We start from the raw sequence: 25,887 nt of genomic DNA, 5'->3' as shown, positions 1-25,887 counted from the left end.
TCAACCAAACCATCAACCGATCCACTAAATTGGTTTTCAACCATCACCCAACCCAGGTAAATTGGGTCGATAACGGTTTCCAATATTGACCAAAGTTGGTTGGATGAGTTTGGTTGGTTTTATGGCTGGTTTTTAACCAAACCAACCAACGCACAACCCTAACAGGCAGTACTATCCCATTGCTCGAACAATGTGCAACAAGTATTTTCCCTTGTACAAGGACTGACAAACAATATTTGAAAATGATCGAGTCACTGGAGATAATGCCGAAGCACTAGCCGATGTTGTGAACGACTTGACAAACCTACTCAACGTTGCAAGCGACGCCTTTGCCGCCGCAAATTCTGATTCCAACGCCCCCCGACTACACTTGAAGTTGAATTTGAGTACATGTCTTCCATCTATGGCGAGGGCGCATCAACTTTTGATCTAAATAGGGGCAAGAAGAGACTTCATAAGCGTCGATGTACCCACGATGATGTTGATAATCGTCTTGTCCAAGCAATATGTGACATGACCAAATCATTTGCCGAAACAAAAGCAAGTTTGGGTGAATTAGCACAACGAAATGGATATGCTCACGACATCTCGCTCGCCCGCAAGAAACTAATGGAATCACTTTCACAAATGTTTGATTTAACGGTCAGGGATAAAATTAAGGTTGCTAAAACCGTGTGCCATAGCCCGACTGAATTAGAGATATTCTTTGGCTTAAGGTACGATGAGAAAAGTGTAATAGTACAAATGAACCTAGACAACCGTTATTGAGTATCTGTGAAGGTCCCCAAACAACGAATTTTGCGAAAATCCAACTACAGTATTATGATGTATTTCAATAGACATCGTTCAAATTATTCATTCCAATGTATGGTATGCTATTTGAACTCAATATATTATAGTATGAAAGTGTATAAACACTATAATAAATATTATTCTACTGCATGAACAATATAATGGATAAAATTTATTTTTTTATTTATTGTTTAAGTACTATCACTTTGCTTGTCCCTAAAGCAATGAATGTATTTAATAAATAAAATATTTTCTGAAAAAAAATATTTTTACGTAACAAAATATTTCACACACAATTATCAACAGTACCACCCACTATACAAGACTAATTTAATTACTATTTCATATGTATTGACAACAAACACCAAAAAATAGGATGAAAGATAACCCATGTAGACTTGTAACTACGAACACATGCAACCTAGTTGAGCTTAGTCTATATATGAATTGTTGTTGATGCAAATAATTATCTTTGACATCAAGTAAAATAATATAATCAAAACGTGAAGTGAGTTCATCTTTTTTCGAATTCCATCATACTCCATATTTATATTCTTGGGGGTACAATTTATTTAATTTTTCTCATATATCTATTTGTGCATAGTACAATGTAACATAATTATGCTTAGGTTACGCCGTCGGGATGGCCACCTGAGTTCGACGATTTCATAATGGCACGCTTGGACTGTTTTATTGGATTCAATCATCAATCGTGTTGGAATTGCATTACGTTGTTTTTACGACAGCGACATCACTAATGTCGAGGTTAAAAAGTGAATACAATTTCTTTGCAATCGGTTTCATAACTTTGTTGCATACATCAACCAACCAAGGGTGGCGTTCAATCGTTCGACAAAAACCGTTACCGTAGACAGCGCAATCATGAGAGGTTTTGAAAATACGGTAAACTTTATATCTTATTAATTAGTATTGTACATCTACAGTATGTTTTCTGCTTGGTTTTACTGCCAAAAAGATGGTATCATTTCACACCTCTGTATCGCAACCATCTTTCTCACTTTCGACTCGACTTTGATATTGTTGCAAGACATGCGCCATGCTGTTTAATAAGAACAACAACAATAAACATGAATGCCATGCAAAAACAAAATAATATTGAGCTAAAACTAAAAGAAAAATAAGAATGCGACATGCTCATGTCAATCCTTTCTTACATATGATGTGCCCAAAAAAAATCTGAGCAAAAGAGAGCGATAAAGTTACTGCTTCAAAGCATTAGAAGGCTTGGACATTGAAATAATAAATTTTGCATGGAAACTTTTGACAATTTCAAAAACTATGACATGGGTAATATTGCATGCCATTTTATATTTAGACAAACACAACAATTTGCATGCAAAATTTTATTAAATATAACAAACACGTGGCATTCATAATACATACGTTGCAATTGCATCGCAATACCTACATGTTATGAGCACTATAAATTCGTAGTCCAAGTTTATGTTCTTCACTACCAAAGCAATACAATGTAAAAAAACTGATTTTAACCGTAAGTGAAGGGATATGATGAATTGTATCAACCAAACATAGATTTTAATTATATTTGAGTTAATTTGATTTACTTGGGTCTTTTTCCTACATAGTTTTATTTTATTTAAATTTATAATTTGTAACATTTTGTTTCGTTATTTTGTAGTTGTATTAAGGATATGCCGAGGACACGTAAACTACGCAATGCATCAATGTCCAATGGAGCGGATTGCCCAATCGAGTACGACGATTTCATGATGGGGAGCTTGGAATATTTGTCTTTCCCGTATGATTCGCTCACCAATGTTGCATTGTTCAACTCAACCATAGAGGTTGTGGCGTCCGAAATGCATCGAACTTACGGGAGGGACTTCACAGACGTTGCGGTTAAGCGTCGAACACAACTTATACGAAATCATTATAGGGCATTCTTTGACTTCCTACACTTACTGGGAGTCGAGTACGACCGAAAAACTAAATGGGTCACTGTTCGTGCATTGTATGACGAGACGATGACGAAACGGGTACGTTATGTAACAGTAGAATACGTAATACTTTGTATTTACAATGCAATGACTGGAAGCATTTCATTTGTTAATGTGTGCAATGCAGATGAACACCCGCTAGCAAGCCGTGAACAAGTATATTCGGGCAAACGGGTTTCCATACTACGACACTTGTGAAATCATTTTCGACGAAAAAGAAGCGGGTCCTATTGAGTATGGTGGAGGACAAGGAAATTGCGTCGAAGATCCTATACTCGTTGACGCGAGGTTCGTCTCCGATGATTATTGTTAAGTGTATATTTATACACTTAATTGTACCTTTTAATTGGAGCTTTTGGTATGTTTTAACGATAATTGGTGCTTAAAATGGCTATTAAGTGTATTTTAGGTGCAAATTGAAGAATTGGAAACTTATGGGGTGAAAACTGCAAATTCGGAGAAAAAGTGGGCCAAAAGTGAAAAAATCAGATTTCTGAAGAATTGAAGACCGCGCGGCCGTGCGGATTTCAGGCATAAATCTCACACGGCCGTCCGGATGGTCGAGGTGGCGCAGTGAAGGAATTTTAATTACACAAGGAAACCCGCCCTATTATATTTTTGCACCATATTTAAAGGCCAAAAGCACACAATTAGATCGGGGAATCTTTTATCTTTTAGTTTTTATCTTTTATTTTCTACACGCAATCAAGGAGCAAGAGAACGAAGACGAAGACTTGACGAATTTTCATCATAGTTCTCCCTTTACTTTTATTTTTATTTTTCGAATTTCATGAATTTTCGTATTTTTATGATGCTTTTCGTAGAGAACATGAGTAGCTAAGTTTTTATTCTAGGATTTTATTGGAACCCTATGTGGTAATTCGAACCTATTTTTCTACTTTTATGCAAGTTTAATTCTTCGATTATTTCTTCTATCTTGATCTTATTTAGCGCATGAACGTAGCTAATTTATGTTGCTATTTGTTATTGTTAGAATTGATTGACAGATCGTTTTAATAATTAGAACAGGGATAGAAGAGCATTCGAGTAGTTTTCACCGGATGAGTGTGTTAATTGCATGTATTATCGTAGACATACAGATAATACCTTAGGTAGCCGTTTACGAGACTTGTTATTTAATGCTTTATTTATACTAGGTTTGCATAGACATATAGTGAATCTTTTATGAATAATAGGCTTATAATACAGCGACAGCTGGTTATGAGTAATTTCGTGTCTTGGGTTAATAATCGGGAATCGTAACTTGCATGATAGGAGAATAATTGGGTGAAGAATTATCGCATAGGGGGAAGATAAAATTCTAGATCCGTTTTATATTGATATTTTCTCGTGATTAATTGTTTTCTTAATTAGTTTAATTTATTTAGTTAATTAATTTGACAACCCTGCGTAAGCTGAATAAAAATCATAATTGTTAGGATTTGGTACTTAGGATTAAATAATTTGCGTATTCCCTGTGGGATCGACATCCGACTCTCACGAGTCTACTTTACTACTTATTTGCGATACGTACACTTGCGTGTTGGTATTTAGCACCCAACAATTATTCGATGGACGAGGAGCAAGCAGCATACCTCGAATTCATGCAAATTCACTTCCCAAATCAACATCCGTGGGAGGTTGATTGGGATGCCGCTAATGGCGGAGACGATGATATCGTAGGGGACGATGTTATTAGGGAGGACAATCCTAATGTTGAGGGTGATGCTACGTCCGGTCCGAGACTGCTTCGGATATCACGCAAGTTTGACGAGGCTTGACGACTACTACTTACCCGCACTTAATTTTCAGTGTGATTTCATTTAATTTAATGTTTTAGTGTGTTTATTTCTTTTAATTCCAACAATGTGTAATGTAGAACATTTTCGGGTTGTTTAATTTTAGTTTTTTGTGCTTAGTACTATATAGTATGAACCCAAAATCACACATACCAGAGCCCTTAAAATTTTTCAGATCGTTGTAACAATTTCAACATTCTAGATTATAACGATCAATATACAAGCCTGGTAAACATAATTCGACTATCGAAATTCACAAAACCGGTGAAACCAAATTTCTGTAATTTTAGCTAAACAACAAACAATACCATACACATTACAAAGAAAAATAGCACAATTATAAATGATGATAAAAGAGCAACCTTTTTATAATCCTTGGACTTACGGGATTCACTTTCCAAACTCTTGGTCAAGTCATCAATCTTGTCATATAATGAAGAACTTATGGTTTTCGATCTTTCACATAATTCGTCGTCAACCCAATGGAAAAAATTACACTTTATTTCCTAGACAAATTACATTTGATTAGAATACACTACACAATGCGTAAAAAATCTTGAACCTTATCTAAACACAATATTTAAGGAACCGAGCCAAAATATTGTCTTCCTTCATTCCGAACACGAAACAAATCGCCACCCTGGATTCTTCTTCATATTTGATGTTTGTATAAACATTTTCGACCCATAATGGCATAACATCCAGTGACTACCATTCCAATTACTAATGCTGGTGGACAAGCCCTTAATCTTCCCTATAACATGTCGAGCCGCTGGTGCTCATAGCGAGATGAAACCAAGACAAAAATTGTTGGACGAGAAAGATACAAATAAAGAATAAAATGTTTGGTTGTTTGGGAATTTAAGGCAAATTTTGATTACGCAGAGTTGTCATAGAAAGTAGATGTGTTAAAGTCATGCAAAAGATATGCAGGGGAATATATCATTTTTTAAGTATATTTTTAGGGCAATTGGGTAACTTCACCAATGTATCCGCCTTTGTCTGTAATAGCTAATATGATATTGATTATGGACTCATCACAATCCGACTGAGCTAATATACAATAAATAAGGTGATATAAAACAATAAAACACCAATCAGCACAGTGTCATCCATGATGGGTAATACTATCCCATTTTTTCTGATCCGCAAAAGCAAAAGAGCCTATGTCTATAGATGTTTAGACATATTCACATGTATATATGTGCGTTGTGTATGAATTAAAAATGGCAAACTATCCATTATATTTTACCAGGTGTAACATTTAATGACAATAAAGTCTTACAGATGTTTTTCCTTTCTAATTGAATATATATATATATATATATATATATATATATATATATATATATATATATATATATATATATATATATATATATATATATATATATATATGTTTTTTTGTTTTTTTTTATTTTGTTTTGTCTTGTTTTTTTAATGTGTTTTGCTGATATTTGATGAATGGATATTGTTTGTTAGTTGGATTAAAATCTTATATGACAAACTTGTAATTTTTTTCCCTTTTCTCAGGCTAGTAGTTGGATTGGAATTTATGACCGTTCACCGCTTGCTCTTGCACATTGTCTCGACATTCACTGCTCGCCGTTGTACATTACCAATTGTTCGAGCTTTACTGTTCGTTGTAGCAAACTACTCGTTCCCCGCTGTGTCTGCTCTTTACCTTGCTGATAAGGTTTAAATTATTTCTCAAATAATTCTATAGTTACTGAATGCATTTGTGCCGATAATAAGTTCATTTAATTGAAAATGTATGTATTTTAGAATGTTCGTGAGCCTACGACTGGCAATGCAATTCTCTTTCTCTTGATTTGTTTGCTTTCTAAATTTGGTGATTTTCTCTTTATTTTTTTTCTTATCACATTTTTTGTTTTGCATTATGAATCTAAAAACTTCATTATTCCAAAACAACTATCGGCGTTTCTTGTCTCTAAATGATTTTGATGGTTTAGATAGTACTTTTTATAGATAGTTTATGCAGCAATCTTCTTGAATTTTCTATTATTACGGACTTGCAGTTCCTAGCAATTAAATGTATTTACATTTATGCATATATGCTATAGCTATGTTTTAGATACATGAGATATATGCATGTCTAACTGTTTAGGTTTTATTATAGGCAATGATGTTACTACTTAGAACTTTCTTGAAAAAATTCCTTATGTTTACAATTGATCAGACAACTTGATAAAAATTTCATATGTTCATTATTATTATTATGTTGCAATTAAATGTATGCAGATTGATTATATCGGCCTTTTAATGCTCATTATATAAGTTTTTTTTCTTTGGGCAGCGGATGTTGAAGCTTCTCTCAGCCAAAACAGCCAAGCAAAGAAAGAAGGGGAGGTTGATATACCGAGTGGTATCGGGATGAAATTGAAAAGAAGGTAAGAGTAACTGAATATAAATTGCAATAAGTTTTATTTTTCAACATGATCTTTTTACGGATTCTATATTGATTGAGCAACTCCTTAACTGTGTGATTTGTGTGTTTTCAACAGATTGAAAATAAGTTCGAGCAACATAACCCCTCTGTCACTTGCAACTAATTCTCTAATGAAGATGAAGGAGAAAACGAGGATTAACTTATCTTTGTATATTTCAAATTCATGTTTGGATGATTTAACTTAAATGTGAATTTTAAAGTAGTGCATATAAAATTTGAGTTGTTTAATGTTTTAATTGTAATGTTATATTACTAGTATTGTTTATAATTAAAGGTTTAACAATAAAAAAAATTAAATCATCAAATAACAAAAACAACAAAAAATATTGCGACGATTTTGTGGAAACGTCGCAATCTTAATTTAAATTTTGCGACAAAATTTATTACAACTAAACGTCGCATCAAAAAAGCGACATTTTATTTTAGTCGCAAATTTATCATGGATTTTGCAAATTTATCATGGATTTTGCGACAATTACCAAAAGATTTGTCGCAATATTTCAGTTAACGAAAAAAATTAAATTTTTGCGACGTTTCTCCAAAAAGGTCGCAAACCATGCGACACTTTTTACTTTTCGTCGCAGAAATTTGCGATGGGCAGTTTTTTGACGTTTTTTCGCGTCTGCTTCGTCGCAAACATTATGTCGCAAAAATTATTTTTCCATCGCAATTAAGCTTTTTTCGTCGCAAATTTACGTCGTCTGAAATGCATTTTGGTCTAGTGACAACTTTAGTGAAATTCCATGACTTTTTGAAAAAAAATTAACATACCCATCTGCCACATGAAGTACATGCCACATGAAGTACATATTACACCCTTTTAGAATCAGATTTAAACAATAGTCAACCACAACTCTAGATTCTATCTCATTCTTCTTTCAGAGACATAACTTTCTCTTGACGGTAGGACTTTGATGGTTTAACTATTGTTGAATTTCTCTCGTCGAGCTATTTCTTTTGACGGTAATTGCTTACATTTTTTAGCTCTGAAATCTGTTTATGCAATCGTTTTACAGTGGATGTGTTTGACGGATTACTCACCATTAGATTCCTCTTGTCGATGTTTATCTTTGGTGTTAGTTTTGTTCAATTTTGATACTCGGATATGTTTCTACGATGATTTTCATTGCGCGCTCGCGCTTCGAACCTTGGGTGATTAGCGGCGGCTGAAATTTTGGTAGGATGAGCTTGGGTTGAAGAGTCCTTGACTATTTCGTGGAAAACTATGTCCTCTCTCTCTGAATTTTCGCCGATTTTGAGTATTATGGAGCTTCATCATTTTTTTGGTAAATTTATCTTAAATTTAAATTGAATAACACAATATTGTATGCAATGTTCCTAGTATGATCTCCGCCGAATAACACAATTAAATAGAAGGAATTGTTTGATTTTGTAATTGCACGTTAATTAAAGTCATTAATCTTCTCCATTTACTTTTCCTTAACAATCACATAATATCTTTGATTTTCCAAACTCAATTTTTTTTTTGATAATAAATATTAAAAAATAGTTTTTAATTTTATTCTAAATATTGCTTAAAATTTAAAATGATAAAATAGAATAATTGTGTAAAATATAAATTATTCTAATTGGAGTGAATTATTAAAAGGGGGCAACTAAAACAAATCCCATTTTTTTCTCACTTCAGTACCTCCAAGTTTAAAACCATTTTTTATCGAAGTTTTGACAATTTTTTCTTAGTTTAAAACCATAAATAAATAAAAAAATTGTTAGCAAAGTACAAAAATGCCCTTCATCAACCAAAATACAATTTATACAAACAATTTTTTTATTCCTCACTTCAATACCAAGGAAAAAAAGAAAAACAAATCATCTCTTCTTCTCCCCAAACTCAAATCCCTTAAACCCTATCTTCTTCATCTTCTTAAATCCTCCAAAACATCTCCAAATTAAAAAAATCAAAACCTCACAAAACTTATAAAATGGAGTTATAAGACAATAATATGGTAGTATATATGGATAGAGAACCCATTAAGGTATGTATCCATGTATTTTTTGAGTTTCGAAGTCGATTTTGAAGTTTTTTTTTTTGAAAACCGCCGGCAAATTTCGACACATACAGGTCGATTTTTTGGTCAATTTTCGACACCAACGTGTCGAAAAATATATAAAAAAAAAATGACCATATATGTGTCAAAATTTGTTTTTTTTTTTTTTCTAAATATATTTTTCGACACGCTGGTGTCGAAAATTGACCAAAAAATCGACATGTATGTGTCGAAAATTGCCGGCGGGTTTCAAAAAAAAAAAATTCAAAATCGACTTCGAAGCTCAAAAAAGACATCGATACTTACCTTAATGTGTTCTTCTTCCATATATATACTACCATATTATTGTCTATAACTCCATTTTATAAGTTTTGTGAGGTTTTAATTTCTTTAGTTTTGAGATTGTTTAGAAGGGTTTGTTGTGAGGAAGAAGAAGGAAGAGGTTGAGGGATTTGTGAAGAAGAAGATGGGTTTGAGGGATTATTGTGTGTTTGTATTGAAGAAAGAAAAATAAGATTTTTAATATTTTTATGTTATTTATTTTCATTAAGGGTATTTATGTTATTACTTATTTATTATTCAATTTTATTTTTTTGGTATTGAAGTGATAAAAATTTGGGATTTGTTATATCTTATAGTCCCTTATTAAAACCCTTGTTTTTAAAACACTATTTAGTGTTAGACTTTAATATATGGATATAAAAAGACCATTTTTAATGATGTTTAAGCTATTTAGTAAAATAATATAATCTGCCCTGAAGCCGCCGCCGCCGCCGCAATCATCTCCGCCGCAGATACACACACTCGGTCAAAGTCAATCCCTACAGGCTGTCGATGTACAACTACAAACTTACTGTAACCAAAACGACTTCTTCTTACAATATTCAACTAATATTAATATTAATATTAACTGCATCAAAATGTTTTCGGCTCCATTTCTTCTTCTCTGCTGACTTTGCCCACACGATTCATTATTCCAAACCATCGTTTCATTTTCCCCTTTCTTTTTTTGGTTGGTGGCAGAAAGATAAAGGTCAATTCTTTTTCACGGCGATGAATTCAGTTGCGCCGCCGGAATCCCAGGATGGCGCCGTCGGTGGTGCGGCTGAGATGGTCCGCGCTTATCGGGATTGGCAAGGCAGTAATGTAAATTTTGATGCGTTTCTCTTATTAGTATTATTTTTTTTCTTTTTTTCCAATTAGGGTATAAAGTTAAGTTCTTTGATCATTTTTTTTCGATTTTGAAATATGAAGATATAAATTGGGAATGTGATCTTGACTTTTGAATCATTCTGTAATATGATCGAATTTAGCTTTCAATTTAGATGAAATTAATATTTGAGAAGCGAGTTTTTCGAATGCAATTGAAGCATTATTTGGCCAAAGTAGAGAGGAATATTCTGTTAAATATAGTTCTAACTTAACAATTGAAGAGAGATAATGTCGGGTTTTTTCTCGAAAGTGCGAATTTTATTTTTGAAACGGAATTTATTGTTTTAAATATTTATTCGATGTCGAATTTTATAACAAAAATTTGAAAATTTGATTATTATGTTGATTCGTTGCAGAAATTTTTTCTTGGTGGAAGGTTCGTATTCGGGCCGGATGTAAGATCAGTCGCTCTGACAATATTTCTCATAGTTGGTCCTTCTGCCGTTTTCTGCGTTTTCGTTGCAAGAAAACTGATGGATGATTTTTCCGGTGATTGGGGTATTGCAGTTATGGCTGTATATGTTGTTTTCACTCTCTATGTAAGTCCTTTTCGATTGTTCGATTCTTATTCATCTTTCGCTTTCCTATGAATAGCATTTCCATGAGTTCTAATAAGAGTTCGATCAATGCTGACTGTTGTAAAAACCGAGGAATTTTTTTTTTTAAATTAATGTCGGATGGTGTAATCTTCTTAGGAAAGATGTGTTTTGGTAAGCATTCGATAATGGCAATCTTGATATTTGGCGCTCGTATATTTATCTCTCGAAGTTACTACTGCAAAGGAATCTTGAAAATCCCGATAAAGTAATTGACATTTGTATTTGTGAGTGTAATTTAACATTTGTCAATTCAACGTTCTTTTTTTCTCTAGGTGTTGGTACTTCTTCTATTGACTTCCGGAAGGGATCCGGGTATTATTCCTCGAAATTCTCAACCTCCAGAACCCGAGAGTTGTGATAATAGTCTTGAATTTGGGAATGGGGCAAGGCCTCGTTTGGCTCGGTCGAAAGATGTTGTCATAAATGGAATAACGGTGAAAGTCAAATATTGCGACACTTGTATGCTTTACAGGCCTCCTCGTTGTTCACATTGTTCGATATGCGACAACTGTGTCGAACATTTTGACCATCATTGCCCCTGGGTTGGACAGTGTATCGGGCTGGTGAGTATTTCTTATTGCCTTTTAGTTGAGATAATAGTTTTATTTTATTGGATCTAATCCTGCATGAGAAATTATTCCCTTGAAAAGTATTGGCTCGACTAGAAGTGGATTTGGGTAATATTTACGTGTTACAACAAAGTTAGCAACATGAGGAATAAAAGAAAAAGTGATGATTTCTTTGACAGTTATAGCAAAGTATTCTTTCTTTTTTTGGTTTTCCTTGGGCCTTGTTTGGTAGTATTAGGGGTGCAAGTTGGAACGTAAATTCCAATTTCCGCCTATTCCGCTCTGAAAAGTTCTGATTTTGGAACAACCTTTTTCATTCCGACTTCCGATATTCCGATTTCCGATTTTTTCGATTTTTTTGGATTGGAATTGGAATTATATTATAAAAAAATATATGAAATTTCCAATTTTTTATCGGATTTAAATTTTGAAATTAATTCTGAAAAAATCCGATTTTTTTCCAAAAAATACTCCTATAAATAATATATATTATATAATACTCATTTTAAGTTTTTCTTTTTTCCTTTCTGAAACAATAATTTGATTTAAGTTTTGTTTTAGGATTTTGACATATTGAATTGGTGTTACTTGTTAGAAGTTTTATTTGATATTATGATGTGATTTATTTATTTATTTATTTTTTTAACTGAAATTTAGTAGTTATTAGTTTTACTTTTATTGGCGTGGATGCTCTTATTTTTGGAAAATTATGAAATTTTCAGAAAATTTCCGGAAATTTTGAAGTTTTATAACTTATGTGATTTTCGAAATTCCAAAATTCCGGGCCTTTTGGAATTGGAATGAATTTTGTAGTTCCAATTTTTTTTCGAAATTCCGATTCGATCCATCCCGGAATTGATTTTGTACTTCCAAATTGGAATTGGAATTGGGATTGATAAGTTTTGGTTGAATTGGTTGATTAGATTATCGATGATAGTGTAATACAAGATTATCTTGTGTTTGGGGAATTGTGATAAATACAATCTTTTATATGGGGTAATCTTGTTCGTACCATTAATTCCCAAACAAGGCCTTAATGCTCATGTTACATCTTATATTGATAAATACGACACTTTTTATTGTGAGCAACCATTCCTAATTTAGAGAATCGGAAATTGAATAAACTTCCCTAATGCTCGTATTTAACGATGCCTTGTTTCTACATACATGCTTGTAACTATTGAAAAATATTCACAATGAGATCCTCCGTTGCATTTAAACCTTTTTTTTTTTTTTTTTTTTTTTGTGGTGCAGAGAAACTACAGATTCTTTTTCATGTTCGTATTTTCGTCGGCACTTTGCTGCTTATACGTGCATGGGTTTTGTTGGGTGTACATTAAGATGATAATGAACAGTGAGGATATCTCGATATGGAGAGCAATGACGAAAACGCCCGCCTCCATTGTTCTTATTATCTATACTTTTCTAGCTCTCTGGTTTGTCGGTGGCCTCTCCGTTTTCCATCTCTACCTCATCAGTACAAACCAGGTTACTATCTCTCATCATTTTTATTTTTTATTTTTTACTTTCATTTAACATGATTCTGTTCGTATTACTCAATACCTTGTCACGTTTGAAATTCGAACAAGAATCGTTTTAAAAGTAGTCTAGATCATCATTATTGTAATAATTTATTTATTTTTGTGAAATATCTGAAAATACTCTCGAATAAACTGCGTTTTCATAAGAACCTAGAATCCACTAATATATATCATTTCTTGGGTTAATTGCATTCAACACCCACGTGTTTACTCTAATTGTTGAAAATCTCCCCCGTATTATAAATATTAGCAAAAAAAAAAAAACCCTATGATTCAATTTTATAAGCGAAGTACTCCTAAAAAACGCATCATAGGGGGTTTTTGGTAATATTTATAACACGAGAACTTTTATAACAATTCGATATAACACAAGGGTGTTGAATGCAATAAACTCATCCTTATTTTTCAACTTGCGTTTGAACAAAAAAATTATCGAAGTTGATGTTCTTGTTCCCCATCCTTTTTTTTTTGGATAAAAATGAAAGTAAATCCAATGGTTAGTGAATAATAATTAATTATAGTCACATATTCGTTATAATTATGCGCTATATATATTTGTGTTGTGGATTTTTCTAACATGAAGAAGTTGTTCTTGATTGCAGTCGACGTATGAGAATTTCAGATATCAGTACAGCAGGAGAGCGAATCCATACAACAAAGGAACAATACGAAATTTCATGGAGGTGTTCTGCACAAGTATCCCTTCTTCCAAGAACAACTTCCGAGCAAGAGTTCCAAAGAAAAATGCGACCCAGTCCAACCCAGCGAGTGCTCGTTTCAGTACAAAAAATATGGGAAATGTGAAAGTGGAGCAACAGCATCAAGAGAAGGCGATTTGGGACGAGCCCACCATTGACAGTCACACAGTTCTTACGATAGGCTCGAGTCGAATCACGCTTGCAAATGACGATCATAATTCGAATTGGCAATAGGACGAAAAAAATATGAAAAATGAAAAGGAAAAAAAAAGAGTGATGAAGAAAGTGACAGCTGGCATTAATATGTGCTAATGTGTGTATATGTAGTTCATTTGATATATATTCCATTTTGTGATTCTTCAATAATGCAAAAGCGTGCTTGTGGTTTTCTGTTTATTTGGTTTCTTATCTTTTGAATTTGTCACTCTCCACCACACTAGGCCTAATGCAAACTCGAATTTCCAAAATAGGGCATACTTTCATTCCGATTTCCAAAATTTCGATATCCATTTTTTTTCTTCAAATTTTGGATTGGGTTGGAATTTTAAGTAATATTCCGCTGATTCTTCAACATCAGTTGGTTCGGACCTCCGCTTAGTTTCAACAATGCTTCATCCTAGTCATGAATAGATCCGCTTAGTTTCATCAATGCTTCATCCTAGTCATGAATAGATCACCTAGATTCGGGTCCATAAGCAGTGACAATTGCTCTATGAAGACTCGTTTTCGCTACGGCTCCAGTGGGTTCCCTTAACCGGTTTCATGTTCTATTTCACCTCCGCGATGGGGTTCTTTTCACCCTTCACTCAATTTTAATGTCCAATTTCTTTTTTGATTTTTTTTCCTAATGTATATTTACAGTATCAATATTAATACATTATTTCAAAATTGTATTTGCATATGCAAATGTACATATTTTGTAAGTTTATTAATTTTGCTTAAAGTATGAACGTGGTTATATAAATAGGGAAAGTAAATGAAATATTTAAAAAATATATATATGGAATGCCCTGTATTTTTTATTTCTTTTTAAGAATTAAAAAAAAATCAAGAATACTATAGTAACACAATTTCCGAGACCAAATGAATATCAATTTCCAAAATTTCCAAACACGAAATTAAGATTGATTTTCACTTCCGAAAACAAAATTAAAATGTTTCTATCTTCTCCAATCTAATTATTCCGATTTCCAAATTCGAAGCATACGGCTAACAAGAGCATATGCATTTACACACATTCTAGAGAAGGAAACACAACTATCATTTAGATATTAAAAAAATTGAAGAACACGATAGTAGCATAAAATAAACACCATAAATCTTCCTTCTAATGCCAGAAAACAATGACTAATATAATTTCATTGTCGATAGACGAGTGAGTAGTACACTTCCCATGCCAAATTTCAGAAAGAAAAAAAAAAAAAAAAAGCTTCTTCAATTAAAAAAAAGGCCTAATTCACTGCTGCAGACGTTTCATAATGAGAAGAGACATATCCATGTAACGTTGTGCGCAGTTAGTGAGGCAAGTCGTTTCACCAGAACTGAACTTGCTACCTGGAGTTCCTGTTATGCATTTGTCCCAGCATGCGGCTGTTAGCTTCCCGATCATTTCATTCACCATTGCTTTTTGTTTCTCTTGCTGCAAAAAGATTCGAGCATTCATAACCAAATGTTACTACTACAACGCCCTTAGCAAAAATAAAAAATAAAAAATAAAAAAGGCATAATTATAGAAAATCAACAAAATAAACTCCAACGAACTTATCCTAATACACCAAAGAAGTAGATCAAATGATCGAAAAATGGTGTTAATTATAACAGCACAACAGTCTTTTCCTTGTAAATTTTCACACATACAGTAAACAATTTCTAGGGGTACACACTAAACGATGCAAAAAATAACAAATTTCCATACCTAGGTTTTTTAGAAACGGCGGTATATAGTTCACATCAACGAAAGTATATATTGGTGGAGCAAGAGATCCCGTTTTAAGGTGTTGGCTGAATTTATGTAAAATTTGACTTGGCCAAAGTTTTCAAAGAATATCGGTATTGACTTATGTTCTTGTGCAAATAAATACAGAGGTCAAGAATCGAGCCCTCAACAATCCTTTCCATTTGACAGTTTTACATTTGCCAGCAGACCTAAACATATCGACAATAAAGTATTTTTCAAAGGGCAGTGTCCTTTAGTGATGTATTACATTCTCTTGGTGCAGTAGAGTCGAGTATTCGATTCGATAACTTCTTTACTGGGGATCGTGAGATTTTACGAATTATTGAATATATGTTGGAGAATAATCTTAGACAAAATAAGAACAAGATTCCAAAATCGAAGAATAAAAGTGATGGTTGGAAATGCAGAATGACTCAATTGTTACACCAGCTATATTATAACGAAAAGATAATACAAGAGTCGAAAATCTCACATCAAAAACTTCATTGCTTCCATCACCCCAATCTCTCAGTTTTTTCAATGCAAAAATTGAAGAGGGTTTTAAGAGATAAATCAAATTGCTACAGCTAAGCTAAAAAAACAATTGAAAAAAGTACCTTCTTTTCAAAAAAAAAATAATAATAATAATAAATTGACTGCAGAAAACATCTCTAAGAAAAATAATTCCCATCTTCAAATTGTTTTCAAGCTTTTCTTACTCACTAATTCACTCAGAAAATTAAAATTGTTCATAATAATAAACAATTATTTCAATACCACCTAACGCATATACTAGTAAATTTGATCAGATTTTCTTCACACAAAATCATCGAGAGAGAGAGAGATTCTTAAAATGAAACACAAAATTGCATCGGTAAACTAGTGAGAAGGTCAAATCCAGAATGAACAAAGCATAAACTACAGCACAAAATCGAAAATATAAATGAAAAAAAAAATAGTTAGAATTACTTACGTTGATGAAATCCTGAAGTTCAGGGGAGCTAAGCGAAGAAGCATCCATTGAATGAAGATGAGAGAATTTGTTGCGAGATTAAGAACTTTCAGAAGAAAAACCCTAGCTAAATAAAAACCCTCTTTTAAGTAGCAGAGAGAATAGATGAGGAATATAACCAAAAAAATTGGACTAGAAATAACTCTTTTTTTTTTCTTTTTTTAAATATGGGCCGATAATTATTAGGCCCATCTATCTAAATAGAACGACCTCGAAATTATAATTCTAAAGATTATTGCAAACCACTTCATAAATACCGGACGACGGAGTCCTTAGGGGTGAGAAAAAAAAAAATCAAACAATCAAAAAATCGAAAAAAACAAAAAGAAATCGGTCGTTGTAGAAGTGTAAATGTGTCGAGCTCGAGCTGAAAATTTTAGGCAATGTTAGGTTGCATTTTCATCTCGTGTTTATTCTCTCCTCGAAATTGAATTTTTGTTTGTTTAGCTTTTCAATAAAATTTCTCATAACAATTTCAAAACTTTCTGCCTCCCCCATAAATGATTTAACTACTGAAATAAAAAGTTTTTGACTGCTACAGTAATAAATATTCATTAAAACACAAATCAATATTTTCAAATTCTTCTTCTAAAATACATTTTCCAAACACTTTTAAGCACGATTTGACTGTTATAGTGAATCTTATCTCCTCTAACACTATAAACAAACATTACCTTTATTTTCAAATAATTCCCTCAAAATATATTTCCCCAAAATAAAATGAACCGATAACGGATCTAAACATTGCCTTATGGGTTAAGCTCAAATACACCATCAAGGCTCACGAACTTTGAACAGCTACGTAATTTTTATTTTTCAAATTTTAAAATAATAATATTAACAATTTATTAAATATTTATAATAAAAAAATAGTAAGTATTATTAATTCAGAGTATTTTTATTTAAAATAAGGTAACTTTTTAAATATACAGACAAGTTAATTTTTTAAACTTAACTATTATTTTTATGATTTTATTGTGAATTATATAATAATGAATTTAAAAAAGCTAACGATCCAGCTCATGAGATTTTGAACAAAGAAAAATAAGATCAAGATCATAAGCTCGAGTTTTTATCGAGCCGGTTCAACTCATTTTTACTCTTATATCGAACCATCTAGAATCGTTCCGAATGGAACCATTGTTACGATTTTTTATTTTTGAAAAAATGAACTATTCGGCTATGCTGCACGGACACTTCTAGAAGGTGAAGAGTCCCCGTATCCGACACCTGGACACTCGGACATGCCCGAACACGTCTCGAACATCCGTGTCTGGCCGTGTCGTAATTTCGCTAAAATTAAGACACTCGTCGGGAAGTGTTCACAATTTTTAAAAAGTTGGCACACTTCGCTTACGACATTTCCTCTATTTTCTTTGTGAGTCCACCCAAAACTCCAAAAGTCTAGCAGCGACGAGGACCAAGAACACGAGCAAAGAGGCCGAGCGGTTCTCTTATGCGATGACGACTTATACATATTTCTTACAATTTATAAACGTACCCCTATATTTTTATAAATATACTCCTATATTTTTTATATTTACGCGTATCCCCACGAGTTCGTATCCTATTTTTTGGAAATGACGTATCACCGTGTTCATATCCGTGCCCGTGCAACATAGCTATCCGGTTCATATATGGTGCAAAGGGTGAACAACCGAACGAAAACGGACTGAAATTCTGTTCAATCTACATATGAAATACATTTACAATGTACAACTACATCATCACTTGGTTTTAATTTATCTTATTGAAGTATTACTCCATACATCAAAAATACAAATGAATTGATGCTTATGTAATCAATAGGTCTTTTGAACTATTTAATTAATGCATGAAGATCAGCATATAATTAAGGGTTAACTGCAAAAAATCCCCTAAACTTTGGATGTTTTTGCGCTTTACCCCCTGAACGGAAAAAAGTTGCACGGGCATACCTGAACTTCACTTTTCTTAGCACCGGCATCTAAAATGTCTATTTTTGGCCAAAATTGACCGGAATTCAAATCACGTGCCTTACACGTGGGGGTAACTTGGTCATTTCCATTTCACACCCATTTTTTTCCTTTTCTTTTTAATAAATATAAATAAATCTTAAAGAGGAAAATAAAAACAAGTTCTTCCGTCACCATCATCCCCAACCATTCTTCCCGTCACCACCAGCCCCAACCAAACTGCTCTTCAACCACAGCCCTCACCCGCCGCTGCTTCACCTCCCTCCGCCGCCTCTGCTTCACCGCCCTTCGCCGCTTTGCTTCGCAACTCGAAACCACATCACACCAGAACATCATATTAATCAATATTTCTCTTTCCCGAAAAAAAACACCAAATTGAGGATTGTATTGTTGATTAAGTTTTGATTCCAAAAACTCAAATTCCTCGGCGGAATCAAACTTTGATTCAAAGAAGAAAAAATAAATTTGGTCTTGGGCTGAAATTGATGCACCGCCGCCAGAGGTTTCAATGGTGGAAGGTTTATCCCTTGCTACCGTGTCATATTTCCACCAAATTGGGTTCTTCCACCACTGGAATTCGCCGTCGCCGCCGTCCATTGATTGATTGCGGCGAAGAAAGAGCCACCAGCCGGCGGTCAAATTTTGAGACCGGAGCACCAGCGAAAAACCCCAATTTCTCTGCCTTGTGATGGTGAATGGGGAATGGATTGAAATTGGTTCGATAGTGGTGGTGCGGCGGCGGATCAGAGGTTGTGGTGGCCGGTGGGTGGTGTTTGATTTGTAGAGGTTATGGTTGTTTGATTTGTGTGTGGAGGTGGGACGAAGACGATGGTGTGCACTGGTGCAGCAATATTCTTTTTTTTCTTTTTGTCTTTCTTTCATTTTTCTTTTTAGTTTTTTCATTTTATTTATATTTATTAAAAAGAAAATTAAGAAAATAGGAGTAAAAGGAAAAGACTAATTTACCCAACTATATTCACGTGAGAGGCACGTGATTTGAATTCCGGTATGTTTTGGCTGCCGGTGCTAAGAAAAGTGAAGTTCAGGTATGCTCGTGCAACTTTTTTCCGTTCAGGGGATAAAGCGCAAAAACGTCCAAAGTTTAGGGGATTTTTTGCAGTTAACCCTATAATTAAAGTCCAATATTGTTTGTGTTTTTTAACTTAGACGTTAAGCATTTGTTAGATTTTCCAAATTTTATATGTAAGAGAGTGTTAAGAAAATAGATAAGTACCCCCACTCCCATGATAAAGTGTACAAAGACCGAAATGCCCTAAAACGTAAATAATTAATATTAAATGAAAAAGGGAACATTTAATTTATTATTTTTAATTTTTTAGGGATGAATATTTCATCGTAAAAATTGCATAATATATTTGTATAATTGCATTAATTAATTGAGGGCAAATAATGATTTTTTTGCAGAGATATATATATATATATATATATATATATATATATATATATATATATATATATATATATATATATATATATATATATATATATATTGGAAAAAAGGAAGCAAAGCAACTTCTTCTCCATGAAGGAAAGAACATATCCAATCCCATTTTGAACCCAATTCCTCCTCATCTTTTCAATCATTTACTTTTCCCTAAAGTACAAAACTTTTTCACTAATTTTCCTTTATTTGCTTTTTAACCCCAATTATATATTTTCAAGGAAAGGAGGCACCATATTTCACTCTTTATATGAGTGAGAGTTGTGTGTTGGATCAGTCAACTTTAGATGTCACAAATCCATAATTAGATATATCTTATTACAAAAGCAAATTATACATACATGCAATTAAATTAATATTTTGAACATAGTATAATAAGAATATGAATAACTAAGTAGAATATAGAATTATAGAATATCTCACCACTCATTCCATCTCTATGTATAAAATGCTCCAAAATGAACCTTCCATGCAAGTTCAAAGCCTCTCTCTCTCTCTCTCTCTCTCTCTCTCTCTCTCTCTCTCTCTCTCTCTCTCTCTCTCTCTCTCTCTCTCTCTCTCTCAGAGACAACTAATGGACATGTTGAAGTTTGTTGGAGAAGGAGGGAGAAAATTACCACCTGGATTTCGATTCCAGCCGACCGACGAAGAGATCGTATTCCAATATTTGGCACGTAAAACATTTTCCCATCCTTTGCCTGCACACATACTTATTCCAGAAATCAACATTTTCACCTTTGATCCTTTTGAATTTCCAGGTAGGTAATTAATTACATTACTAATCACATTCTTTAAATTTTATTATATATATCCTTTAATTAAATCCCATTAAAAAAAACTAGTACGTAATTAAATCATGCATCGTTTGTAATCGTGTATATCCGTATAGGTAATTCGGATGAGGAGAGGTATTTCTTTATCAACAAAGAAGGCAATAATCGAAAGGGTAATACGGTCCAATCTAGCAAAGCCACTTGTACTGCTGGCTATTGGAAAGCCACTGGATCAGCCAAACGAATAATTTGTTCGAAAAAGGCGATGCCGATAATCGGGATCCGAAAATCACTTGTATTCTACAAGAGGAAAAAGAATAATAATCGCGCTCTTAGAACTAATTGGACTATGCACGAGTACTTCATTGCCGTTTCAGAAAATTATAGCATCCAGCAGAAAAATAATTCTCCTCAGGTAACTTCTTAGTTAATTAATTAATTAATTATTTCCCATGTCTTAATATAAGGTAATATATTTTACGGAGCATGCTCGTTTATAATACGTGTTGGATATGATCGCATACTATATTCTTGATCGATATATACATGCACGCACAATTCATTGTACATTTTTTTTTCGGAGAATTAATTCCCTTACTCGACAATATTATTTTATTTTACAAAATTTGTTACATGTGTTTTGGAGCCATAATAACATTGTATGATCAATTTGCAGGCCGGTACTCTAGCTCGAATCGGGAATTGGACGTTGTGCCGTATATTTTTAAAGAAAAGACGACGAAATAGCGTAGCAGCATCCGAAGATTATGACAGTGATTACTATAAGCATAGAAATATTGATTTAAATATGAGTGATACAGATTCTTCTTCTGCTTCATCTTCTTCTTCTCCACATTCTGATGATCACTAATCTTAATTCCTAATGGTGAAATTCAATAAAAATATTTAATAATGTATGATCAGATTTATTTTAATTTGTAATTCCAATTAAAGTGCATTTCATAAATGAAACTCATGTAAGTACAAAATTTGATTTGAGTTATTTCATCACTTTAATTTTCAATTCATCAATTTCCCCCATTTCGGCCAATTACGTCCACATTCGACATATACCCAATTATTTGTATTCATGGCAAGATTTCCCTTTTTTTTTTTTTTTTTCCGATTTCAGGTCTTTTATTTACTTCCTCCATCTTCAAAAGATAATACAAAAAGTTATCGAAAAGCTATTTGCTATGACAATCGAAGAAACATGGATTACGATGAGAGAAAAGCCGATAAACCCTAATTGATTGAAATGCGGAACTCGAAATGTTTTTCCTGGGGTGCGTTCGGTTGTCGGTGGGCGTCAATTTCAGGCCAGCGACAGATGTAGAGGGCTAGCTAACCCGCCAAATAGATGCACTGGATAAACTTACACTCTCGTACAATAGCTTGGAAACCATACGAAAGATGTAAAACCACACTAAGCTGACCATGTGTGACAAAATCGACCTATGGACTGTTGGCAAGGGGATTCGAACCTGGGTCAATTGACACAGGTTCACTAGCTCCAACCACTAGCTCATCCCTTACGGGACGGCTAGCCTACGACTTAATATCAAACTAGTAGTTTAGAGTTTGAATGAGTGGACTAGATAATATAATTGGAATAAAATAGAAATAGTGTAATATATAAGGGAAAAAAAAAATAGAATTGAAGCTAGGGTTGAGACCATCCTAGTCCTTGGCTGGACTCGCCCCATAATGTAGGCGTGACTAGTAAGTAGTACATATGATTTTTTCGGGATCAAATATTCTAATTACTCCAAAAATAGGAACAAAATACGATTTTAAAAGCCGAACCCGAACGACGACTAAATTTATGACATCGCCCTAAAGTTGGAGGACTAATTTTGCAATTTTCTCATGTATCTATATCATTGGTTGAGCTAATTACCTGCCGATTAATCATATGATACAATCTTGTGAACAAGTCCACAAAATCATTTAATTTTTGTGACCATCCATTGTTGAGAAAATAAAGGCCTTCTAGGCCATTTAATTACATGGCTAAGTTCAAATATAATTTAATTACCACTAAATTTTCCAAAAAATCTTCAGCTCTTCAAACCCCCTGAAAAACAGCATATTCCTCAAGAAAACAAAAAAAGTCAACAGTTTGACCAAAAAAAATGGTTTCTTTGCATGTAAAACTTCCAACAAAACCATGTCAAATAACCTTCATTTTATGCATTGCCATTTATTCATGTTAGTTAATATTGGTGTGTAAATGAATGTATTTTCTTTTTGACCCTCAAACAAAATCCAAACAAAAACAAACATTAAATAATTTGTACCCTAGAAACCCTTGATTCTTTAATCACTATACAATATCATCCCCATTTACTAAGCATTTCTTTTTCTTCTTTTTTTCTTTTTTTTTTTTTTAATTTTTAATTTTCTTCCATTCGCGCATGAATCGTTGTTAACTCCGTCTACGTACGCAAATAACTAGCCAGTATAATATGGGGTGCGGTGTTTCACGTCCGTTCGACGGGAACGGGCTGGTGTTGCCGGCGAAGCTCCGCCCGATATTCGTCCACCGGCTGGAGGAGATTAAGATGCGCCGCCACGCCGGGCAATACCCGCCCCTCAAGGACACCGCCTCCACCCCTTCCAAGAAAGAGTTGCTTTTGCACGACCCTCACGAATTAGAGGAAGAACACAAAAGCGCGCCTTCTTCCTCCAATACGTCAAAAAGCGCGTCTCACCCTCACTCCCACCATCACGTAATTCACAGCAAGGGAAAAGAAGAGGCGGCGGCAATTAGTTCTGATAAGCACAAAAACGACGTTAACGACGATGATGATGAAAATGACAAGAAGAAGAAGGGCAATGTTGCGATTACTCACGGTGTTAAGGGTAAAGATGATGAGGATATGTTAACGGATACGGATGATGATAATGATGATGATGATGACGAGGATGATGACGAGGACGACGAGAGAAGGATTGGCCGTGGTGACTTTCCGGGCTCCCCGAGCTTTCGGGGGTATATTAAGGAAGATGGAGGAGATAAAAAGATTGATATAGGTGAGAAATTAATTATTAAATTATTTTTCATATTGTTATCATTTTTTTTTTAATTTAAGATTGAAAATATTGTGTTGTTATAGTTATGTTATTTATTTTTATTTTTTTTATTAATTTTTTATTTTTAATTTGGTTGCAGGTAAGAAGAATGCCTTGAAAGATACAATCCCCAAAGACGACACCGTATTATCAAAGGTAAATTATATTTATGGTGTAATTGTAGTCTTGTAACATGGAAATTCATTGTAAGATAAAATGTCATTTTGGGAATTGGTTTTTTTAGTTTTGATTTTGTATTGTAATTCACTATTGATTTATTTTGTTTCTTTATGGACATCGATTTGTATATATATGTTTCGATTTATTACATCTTTTATCGCGTTGTACATGGTGTTAGCAGCGGGGCGAATATCGGCAAAAACTGAAATACAAGACATTTACCATTTACTATATTTCAAACATCACTCGGCATTCGAGTATTCATGCACATGCTATATATACATGTTTTACGCAATACAAAAGTGCGATAACATATCCAAAATGAACTTAAATATCAACATTATAGTTATGTGATATATATTTTTTATGCATCATACGGGAGAAATTACTAGTTACATGCATTAATTTTTTTAACGTGCATATATATGCAGGAGTCTTCCGAGAATAAGAAAGTGAAGAGAGGGAAAAAGAAGAAGAGTTTTCGAAGAAGGGTGTTGCCAAAGGGAGGACAAGCCGCCGTGAAGAATCTATTCAACGCCGCCACATGTTACACTCCACCACCTTCTGCCGCCCACGACCACCACGCCCATCTTCTCACCGGAAAACCAAATGCTTGAATTGATCTACTAAGCTTAAAGGATTATAAAAAATGTATGAAGGACATATATATATTAAAGAAATTAGAAAATCCCATATGTTTTTTTTGGCTTTGGGTTTTCTAGTTTTATTTTTCAATTGAGTAGTCATGTAATACAAGTGTGTGTGGAATATATAGGTTGTCCAATTGTAGTGACAACATTTGTAGTGTTTCAACAAACTAAAATTTTAATTTGCATCAGATTCTAATGTTTTGTTTATAATTTGGTGCTTATATTCACCGACGAAAGTAGTGTTTAATGTTTATGTACGTACATTCGATCACACTGAACAAATTAGGTGCAATAAGTTCGATCTAGAAAATGTTGGTGAAAAAGATCGAACTCCAATCATTAAGTGTTAATTTCTTCTTACTACAAACTAGATAGCTGCACTATTGCTAGCTTTGTGTACAAATTAATTGTTGTTTCTAATCTGGCTGGAGTTTACATAAATTTAAATGATGTTTAATTTTCTACCTCATATTTTTTTTAATTAGGTTAATGTTTGAAAAGTACTTTGTTGTGGTAGGCCCTCCACAGGTGTTTTTTTCTTTTTTGTTCAAAATTGATAGTAATGAAGGAAAATGCAAAGGGGCCTCTTTGAAAAATTGTGTGGCCTAACAAAGAAAAAGTACCACTCACTATCGACGATATTTACAAAGACCCATTTTATGTAGATAAAGAAAATGCCTAATAGAAAAAGCTAATACAATATCCTGAGGGTCTTGGTAAAACTTGTTTTGTTGATTCGGGGAATATTAGAGAGCTTGTCTTGTAAGGCCATAGGTTCAGAATGAAGAATGGAATCATTTCCAAAATGCGAGGAGAATGTGTGATCGTGTTCAGTTCACTGCGCTTGTGTCATAAGCCTAACATCAACCTGGTTCTCCTAGGGCCAGCCTCTAATTCCACCGGTATCTCGGTCGATCGTTGGTCCTGCAACACAGGAAGGGATTTTCCAGTAGAAACTCCGACCATGAAGTTAGAATTTATATTTGTGTGTATATTGTGAATTACAATAAAAAAAAATTAGAAAGTAAAAGTTTGAGTGAAACCCATTTTTATAGATATTTTGCGCCTTGAGATGCAAGATTCATTAAGATTTTTGACTTAATTACCTTTTTATTTGAGCCTGCTGCATTTAATGGGTTTTTAGGATAAATAAACTTCACATCGCTTAAAAAGCCG

General features: G+C 33.6%; 4 protein-coding genes across 5 annotated transcripts; 3 read left to right on the top strand and 1 right to left on the bottom strand.

Moving 5' to 3' along the window:
• Nucleotides 1-9,723: 9,723 nt before the first annotated feature.
• On the top strand, nt 9,724-14,064 carry LOC105951662 (putative protein S-acyltransferase 7). 2 transcript variants are annotated; one of them, XM_088816735.1, is made up of 6 exons: nt 9,724-9,904; nt 10,073-10,195; nt 10,618-10,800; nt 11,133-11,423; nt 12,684-12,917; nt 13,573-14,064. In XM_088816735.1, the coding sequence occupies exons 1-6, from the start codon at nt 9,884-9,886 to the stop codon at nt 13,900-13,902; spliced, it is 1,182 nt and encodes a 393-aa protein (XP_088672861.1). In that variant the 5' UTR covers nt 9,724-9,883; the 3' UTR covers nt 13,903-14,064. The 2 variants fall into 2 exon arrangements, with proteins under 2 accessions (XP_088672861.1, XP_012830567.2); XM_012975113.2 differs by having other exon boundaries at nt 9,763-9,885.
• Nucleotides 14,065-14,905: 841 nt separating this feature from the next.
• TIM8 (translocase inner membrane subunit 8) lies at nt 14,906-16,738 on the bottom strand. Its single transcript, XM_012975092.2, has 2 exons — nt 16,578-16,738; nt 14,906-15,307 (listed from the first exon to the last, which is right to left on the bottom strand). Exons 1-2 carry the CDS (start codon nt 16,623-16,625, stop codon nt 15,125-15,127), a joined length of 231 nt encoding a protein of 76 aa, XP_012830546.1. The 5' UTR covers nt 16,626-16,738; the 3' UTR covers nt 14,906-15,124.
• A 3,710-nt stretch (nt 16,739-20,448) lies between these two features.
• LOC105951641 (NAC domain-containing protein 83) lies at nt 20,449-21,809 on the top strand. Its single transcript, XM_012975091.2, has 3 exons — nt 20,449-20,791; nt 20,923-21,221; nt 21,483-21,809. The coding sequence occupies exons 1-3, from the start codon at nt 20,473-20,475 to the stop codon at nt 21,675-21,677; spliced, it is 813 nt and encodes a 270-aa protein (XP_012830545.2). The 5' UTR covers nt 20,449-20,472; the 3' UTR covers nt 21,678-21,809.
• A 1,116-nt stretch (nt 21,810-22,925) lies between these two features.
• On the top strand, nt 22,926-24,921 carry LOC105951620 (uncharacterized). Its single transcript, XM_012975070.2, has 3 exons — nt 22,926-23,842; nt 23,982-24,037; nt 24,493-24,921. Exons 1-3 carry the CDS (start codon nt 23,275-23,277, stop codon nt 24,676-24,678), a joined length of 810 nt encoding a protein of 269 aa, XP_012830524.2. The 5' UTR covers nt 22,926-23,274; the 3' UTR covers nt 24,679-24,921.
• Nucleotides 24,922-25,887: the final 966 nt, after the last annotated feature.

This window comes from Erythranthe guttata, chromosome 4, assembly GCF_056151865.1.
Source record: "Erythranthe guttata isolate IM_541 chromosome 4, IM_541, whole genome shotgun sequence".
Lineage (NCBI taxonomy): Eukaryota > Viridiplantae > Streptophyta > Magnoliopsida > Lamiales > Phrymaceae > Erythranthe > Erythranthe guttata.
The sequence above is the reverse complement of the archived record's forward strand: the minus strand, read 5'-3'. Positions and strand labels throughout refer to the sequence as shown.

Excerpts from the sequence above, each read along its gene's own strand:
- LOC105951662 (XM_088816735.1), top strand. The coding sequence starts at position 9,884 with ATGTACAACTACAAACTTACT. Across the intron at positions 10,196-10,617 it reads GGGATTGGCAAGGCAGTAAT|AAATTTTTTCTTGGTGGAAG; the intron begins GTAAATTTTGAT and ends GATTCGTTGCAG. Across the intron at positions 12,918-13,572 it reads ACCTCATCAGTACAAACCAG|TCGACGTATGAGAATTTCAG; the intron begins GTTACTATCTCT and ends TCTTGATTGCAG.
- TIM8 (XM_012975092.2), bottom strand. The coding sequence starts at position 16,625 with ATGGATGCTTCTTCGCTTAGCTCCCCTGAACTTCAGGATTTCATCAAC. Across the intron at positions 15,308-16,577 it reads AACTTCAGGATTTCATCAAC|CAAGAGAAACAAAAAGCAAT; the intron begins GTAAGTAATTCT and ends ATCTTTTTGCAG.
- LOC105951641 (XM_012975091.2), top strand. The coding sequence starts at position 20,473 with ATGTATAAAATGCTCCAAAATGAACCTTCCATGCAAGTTCAAAGCCTC. Across the intron at positions 20,792-20,922 it reads TGATCCTTTTGAATTTCCAG|GTAATTCGGATGAGGAGAGG; the intron begins GTAGGTAATTAA and ends ATATCCGTATAG. Across the intron at positions 21,222-21,482 it reads AGAAAAATAATTCTCCTCAG|GCCGGTACTCTAGCTCGAAT; the intron begins GTAACTTCTTAG and ends ATCAATTTGCAG.
- LOC105951620 (XM_012975070.2), top strand. The coding sequence starts at position 23,275 with ATGGGGTGCGGTGTTTCACGTCCGTTCGACGGGAACGGGCTGGTGTTG. Across the intron at positions 23,843-23,981 it reads AGATAAAAAGATTGATATAG|GTAAGAAGAATGCCTTGAAA; the intron begins GTGAGAAATTAA and ends ATTTGGTTGCAG. Across the intron at positions 24,038-24,492 it reads ACGACACCGTATTATCAAAG|GAGTCTTCCGAGAATAAGAA; the intron begins GTAAATTATATT and ends ATATATATGCAG.